The 7157-nt window shown below is 26.5% G+C and overlaps 1 protein-coding gene across 1 annotated transcript in view; it reads left to right on the plus strand.

Moving 5' to 3' along the window:
• The window catches only part of LOC107436557 (elastin), a 23011-nt gene that overhangs the window by 3618 nt on the left and 12236 nt on the right, over positions 1 to 7157 (plus strand). The window contains exon 2 of the mRNA XM_071181356.1: positions 2614 to 2724. Within this exon, the coding sequence (XP_071037457.1) occupies positions 2614 to 2724 (111 nt within the window). The remainder of the gene's footprint in view (positions 1 to 2613; positions 2725 to 7157) is intronic.

Consider the following 7157-nt stretch of genomic DNA (forward strand, 5'->3'; position numbering starts at 1 on the left):
ACAGATGGACTCACATTTAGCCATCTGGCCACTTCTGATTGACTCTGCCCTGCCTCTAGTCTCCCGATGGCTCTCCATCGTAGTTCTTCAGGCAAATGATGCCTAGAGGTCATTATTACGAATTGGCTATCTCAGATTTTCAATGTCGCAATCACAGTAAAATTTGTGTGCTTTCTCTCAAACTTGGACTTTTATGCTCCAGGCAGATGACGTAAGCCGAGTGCAGCGCCACTAATTTGCATATTGCAATTTTACTCAGCTACTCTTAGTGGACAACATATGCAAATTTTGCACGGTTTGGCTTACTTTTGAAAGAGCTATCGCTATTTTTGTGAATTTTCCTTAATTTATGATAACCAGTGTATATATATATATATATATTCTAGAAAAAGTCAAAGTCAAACCACCCGGTTTTACCTCACTAGAGGGGGTAAAACCCAGTGGTTTGAGTTTTCTGTAGAGTTAACGTGTGTACTAGAGGAAAACAAATGTTAACTCTGTAGCAAATTTAGATATACTAGAATTTCAGTAATAAACGTAGCAGCATTTCTATTTTAAAAGCCAAATTAAGAAAATTATGCATGTAATTTACATGTGTTGTCAGTGCCGTACTCGAGGGAGGGGAAGCGAAAGAGAGGAACAATTGTCCAGAGGCCTGAGACGGCTGTTCAGAGACTGGTGTTTTTATTTATTTATTTATTAAAGAAAGGCAAAAAAGTTCTTTTTATTTATATATAAAATCAACAATTTTATAAGAGGGTCTTCAAACATTCTACAGAACATGAAAATAAGTATTTTTTTGTAATTTAAAGAAGGGGACAGTTCCGTATCACGTAAAAACTTTGATCAGATATGGATGTAGATGTCGTCTTCTTCTTCTGCACATCAGCCTTAGTGGGCTTAGCATAGACCAGGGATGGCGAACCAATGCCAAGCGAATATTTTGAGCACTCCACCGATCGAAATTGTTGTTACACTATGAAGCATGTGTAACAATTAAATTAAAAATCACAAGAAATAAACAAAGTAATGAACAATTATTAATAAAAAAATTAAAAATTAATGCTGAAAAAACAATTAATACCCAAAAAAACAAGCTGAAAATAAATAACTAGCAAAAAAAAATTAACAGTCCTGCTTAAACTAGCATCTTACTACCTAATATAAGTTATTTGTCATCTAATCTACAGCAACAGAAGTCACACTGATGTTACTTGAAAGTTGAATTGCGCGTATAACTGAGATACTGCAAAATGTATTTTTTTTTTCATTGTAAATAAAGAATTTTGAGTTGATAGTACTTATTATTATTATTTTCCCAATAATCACGAAGTCAAAATTATTTGATGGCGCGTCTATGACCTCATTGAGCAATTTTTTTAGAGAAAATGGCATGTTGGTGTATAAAGGTTCGCAACCCCTGGCATAGACCATATAGGGGGTGCCCGGTCTTAAACAGAGAGCAGATGTTATAGAAACGAAACAAAAGAGTATTACTATTGGACGATATCTTTACTGTTCGCCTGTCATGAATCTTTAATAAACGTATAATAAGCTGAATTAGAAATAATTTTTATAAGTATAAAGACCAATTAATTAAGATCGTTTATAAACAAGAGAATATTAGAAAGCTGAAATTGTAAAACCAACTTATCTACAGAGGGGAAGAACAACACGCCAATATGCTAGATTCTTCTTGACAAGCTATGCAAAGTTTATCCGTTAGAAAACAGAACTAACTTTGCCAAAATCGATTTATGAATATATAAATGTTGGAGCAATTTTTGATTAATAACAAAACGTGTAATTTAAAAAAAATTATGCAAGATATAAACATTTCACGTAGACCTTTAATACTGCGCATGCTTAGAAAACAGTTGAAAAACTTTCTCACAATTTTGTTGTGAATCGTATTTGTTAATTTTTGAAAAAGTCCGTATTGAATATTCTGAAAATTTAAAGGTTCTAACATTTTTTAAGCAGATATTTCACATTTTTAATGAGAGCTGCTGCTATATTTAACTGTTATGATATAACTGTTAACCCTCAACTCCTTCAACCACTTCTTAATTCTATCTAACCTTTTTAATTTTGGTCTTCCTCTTTTTCTTTTTCCTTCTGGTGTTTGGAAGGTTATTTTTTTAACAGGATAAATGACATTACTATATGATAAATGATCGGATATCAAGATGCGATGGTATAAGGCAAGAAAACTGCGAAATAAAACATACTTTAATGGTGGATAATCTCGCATACTGCTGGCTTCTATTATAGTAAATCTTGCTTCATGTATAAAATCAAATTTGAGAAAAATCCCTTGTCATTTTTTCAAAATTTATGAAAACAACTAAGAAAATAGCTAGAATTTTTTTAATAAATTACCAAATACGATTCACAACAAAATTGTGCTCAAGGTTTTTCTATTGTTTTCTGTGCACGTGGTTACAACACGTGGAGAAACAATTTTAAATTTATATATCTGGCTCAATTTTGAAACTATTTTTTTCGAATATGAAAATGAAATCTTGCTATTAATTAAAAATTGATCCAAACACTTTTTTTTAATTTTATTGCAAAATTTTCCATTAATTAAAAGACTTTATTCATTTTCAGGTGACTGGTCTTTTGACTTTATTAACGTTATCCAATGCAGGAGGAGACCATATTAAAGGTGGCGGTCACATAAAAGGTGGCTCGGAAACAGTCCAACATCCAGTAATACAGGTAGATATTTAATTATATTTGAGACTGGTTCAATAGAAACAAATGATTCAATTCATCACTTCAATAATAAATCAATGATTCAACTCAGTAATTGTAAGTTATTAATTGAAATGACGTGTTCAAATTCTGATTAGCGATTTAATCAATTGATTTATGATTTACCATAGAAAAAAAAGGTGAAATTAAATTGTCTTTTTCCATATTTTGAGTTTCTCTTAAATGTCTGTATCTTAGCAAATTATTATATTTCTAATGTAAGATTGTTAATTTTTTTTATGATTTCTTTGCGTTAACGGTAAAATACTAAATTCGGCATTGTGTATAATACTTAGTCATTCTATACAAAATCATAGTAGGATATAATTAAACTTTTTTCATTTTGCCAAGGAATACAATGCTTAAAGGCAAACTGGCAAAATATAGATTATTTATACTTTTAATGCATTTAGTTCAAATGATTATGATTTATTAAAATTAGCTTTAAGTAATTTATTGGTGCAACAAGTAGGTTCATCTTATATTTTCTTTTACTTAAAGAAAATCAAAGATTTTTAGTAATGGCCATTTATTATTAATAATAATGAGAATTACTGGGAAAATAAATTGGAGAAGATGTGGGACAGTTGCCCGGTAATTCCTACTCTGTTGTTTTACAAAGGTAAATGACCATTTCTAGATGCACTCTTGCTCTTTATTCTCAGAATTAATGTTTAATGCAAAAGACCGTCGCCCTCACTGATGTTTTTTTACTAAATAAATGTTATTAATAATCACTAAATAAGTTGGTCGAAGAAAATTTTGTTTCACAAGAAATTGGTTAATAAATTTTTGTATTCCTTTTTAAAAGATGAAGAAATATATTTTTACATATAGGACTACCAAATACTACGCTTTATGCGAAAAATCTTATAGAGCTGTAGACAATTAAGAACTAAAATTTTCAGAATTTTGAAAGCCTTACCATGTGAAAGGTACAGCAAAGTTGAGTTTCATACAAATTTTGTTTAAAAATATCGAAAATTTATTAAATTTTAAAGCACCTTATCCCTCAGTTTTGTTTTAACAAAACTGAAGACGATCTGAAGAAAAATAAACAAAATAAAAAAACAAATCTGTAGAAAAATAAACAAAAAATAGTTTCAGAGTAACTCGCTCTCATTTTTATATTTAAAATTATTTTAATATATTTGAAATGAAATTCGATATTTTTACTAAGCACACTTATTAAAAAGTTCTTGTTTCGTCAAAAACTTTGCTTCAAGATCATTAATTTGCAATTAAAATATCTTGTGATATAACATAATTTAAAGAAAACATAATTTTTAAACGTTATTAAATATGCTGAATACTATTTTTTCATTCAAATGCTCAGTTCTTGAGATGTTTTTACTGTTTTTTCAACTTCAAATTTGTCTTATTTATAATTAATATTCTCATAAATGAATTACTAATCAGAAGACCGATAGATGGCGCTATTCCAGTATCACTTTGCTTTGCTTACTCAAGAAACGAGTTAAAGCAAATAAGTTAAGCAAATTAGTTTGTAATTATACTAATATGAATAATAACTTTAATACTATTTTTCAATGTAAGTTATATTAAACATTCCAAAATTTAATAATGCTGTAACATATTAATTAACGAATGCAAATAATTATTGTATTTATAAAAATTTATAATGCATTTTTTCACAAAATGTTTTTTTGTACAATTTGTGTACTTCAATTGATTTTAGGATCAAAACGCTTTTTGGAAATTTTTAAAAATTTATCATACAAAATTGTTTTATGTAAGTTTCTTAGCTCTCTCAAGTATCTCTGTCCCAATATTATATAAAAAATGATAATAAAAGTAATAGAAAAATAAAAACGCTGAAATTATATATAAAAAATAAAAAAATCCTAGGAAAAAATTACCGTTGGATTTTAAAATCCTTGCTTGCCATTGATTAATATCTTCATTCAAAAATTAAGGTATTATTATTTCAAAAATTAAGTGTCAGAGGAAGATTTATTATTTTTAGGGGAAGGGGAATTTTGTATTTGATTTACGATAAGAATGATTCTGAAATAAGATATTGATAAATGATTTTTTAGAACATTTCAGAATTTGAGAAATTTAGTTTTGATCATCTACTCAGTCATATAAAATGCAATCTGAATTTATTTTATTCTTACCTTCTATTGCAAAATTTGAGAATACTCTATTAATGTGGGTTTTGCATTTATTGGTGATAATCCTGCATTTATCATCAGTTCATTTATTTTAATGTTATTACTTTAAACTTCTAAGTAAGGTAGTTTAAACATCCTATAACCATCCTATAACCGTCTCTAAATGTGCTTATTTTATACTTTATTTTTAATACAAAATGTGATCAATGAAACGTGGATGTTTCTTCAAATGAATGCAAGTTTGTTTTGTATATTGCTTTCGTTTAAAATTTATTTTTATATTTAATTAATAATATAAGAAATACTTGACTAATTCAAATGGACTAGTTTATTTATTTTTATTTTTTTTAAATTCATATACTGTGTGAGCATTTTTGTACATAAAATTACTTTTAGTTACTTTTTGTACATTTAAATTACTGTATAAAACAATAATAACATGGAATATTTCTTTATATTCTTATGTANTATAATGGCATTCTCATAAATGAATTACTAGTCAGAAGACCGATAGATGGCGCTATTCCAGTATCCTTTTACCTTGCTTACTTAAGAAACGAGTTAAAGCAAATAAGTTCAACAAATTAGTTTATAATTATATTATTAAATGAATGATAACTTTAATACCATTTTTCAATGTAAATTATATTAAGCATTCTAAAATTTAATAATAGTGTTACAAGTTTATTAACAAAAGCAAATAATTTTTGCATAGATAAAAATTTATAATACTTTTTTTCTCAAAATGTTTCTTTGTACAATTTGTGTACTTTAATTGATTTAAAGGTCAAAATGCCTTTTGAAAATTTTAAAAAATTTAGCATACATATTTTATCTAAATATCTTAGCTCTCTCAAGTATACATTTTACAATTACAATACATATCCCAGAATTATATAACAAGAGGTAATAAAAATAATAGAAGGAAAAAAAAGAAAGAAAAGAAAAAACGATAAAATTATGTATAAAAAAATCCTAAAAAAATTACTGCTGGATTTAAAAATCCTTGCTTGACATTGTTTGATATCTTCACTCGAAAATTAAGGTATTATTATTTCAAAAATTAAGTGTCAGAGGTGCATTTATTATTTTTTTTTGTGGTGGGATTTTTCAATTTCAATTTACGATAATAAATCTAAAATAAGATATTGATAAATGATTTTTTAAAAGATTTCAGAATTTGAGAAATTTAGTTTTGATTGCCCACTCAGTCCATATAAAATGCAATCTGAATTTATTTTATTCTTACCTTGTATTGCAAAATTTGAGAAAGAAATTATCGTAGATTCCAATTTCTCTCCCTTTTTTTTGAAATATTTCTCCAAATACTCTATTAATGTGGGTTTTGCATTTATTGGTGCTAATCCTGCATTTATCACCAGTTCATTTATTTTAATGTTATTACTTAAACTTCGAAGTAAGGTAGTTTAAACATCCTATAACTGTATCTGATTGTGCCTATTTTATACTTTATTTTTAATACAAAATGTGATCAATGATTCGTTGATGTTTCTTCAAATGAATGCAAGTTTGTTTTGTATATTGCTTTCGTTTAAAATTTATTTTTATATTTAATTAATAATATAAGAAATACTTGACTAATTCAAATGGACTAGTTTATTTATTTTTATTTTTTTTAAATTCATATACTGTGTGAGCATTTTTGTACATAAAATTACTTTTAGTTACTTTTTGTACATTTAAATTACTGTATAAAACAATAATAACATGGAATATTTCTTTATATTCTTATGTACTTAACGACTGTGCTAACGATGATAAAACGACTGAGCTCAATGTGAAAAGTAAAGTTTTAAAACAAACTAAATTTTAAAGGCTTAATAAGATTTTAAGCAAAATAAAAATTTGTTTGCTGTATTTGTCTTAATAATAAATTTTTAGAGGAAAAAAACGTACGTACAGTACGTTTCTAAAAATGAACAAAGTTTATTAAGTAAGTAGTTATGTAAGAGTTTATTTTGCCTTCATATGATTATAAAAGCTAAAATGACATTATTAGTACCTCTTGCGTTATTTATTTTTATTATTTATACGTTTGTTTAATAAACAAGCCTTACAGTTTAAAATTTTATCAAATCACATTTATAATCAAAACTGATAGTTAGAAGCTAATTGGAAATGAAAAAGAAGAAATGTTGTAGAGCTTTCTTCACTATTTTATTAATATTTCATTCAAAATACAAAAAAAAAAAAAAAAAAAAAAAAAAAAAAAAAAAAAAAAAAAAAAAAAAAAAAAAA

Source organism: Parasteatoda tepidariorum, chromosome 5 (assembly GCF_043381705.1).
Source record: "Parasteatoda tepidariorum isolate YZ-2023 chromosome 5, CAS_Ptep_4.0, whole genome shotgun sequence".
Classification (NCBI taxonomy): Eukaryota; Metazoa; Arthropoda; class Arachnida; order Araneae; family Theridiidae; genus Parasteatoda; species Parasteatoda tepidariorum.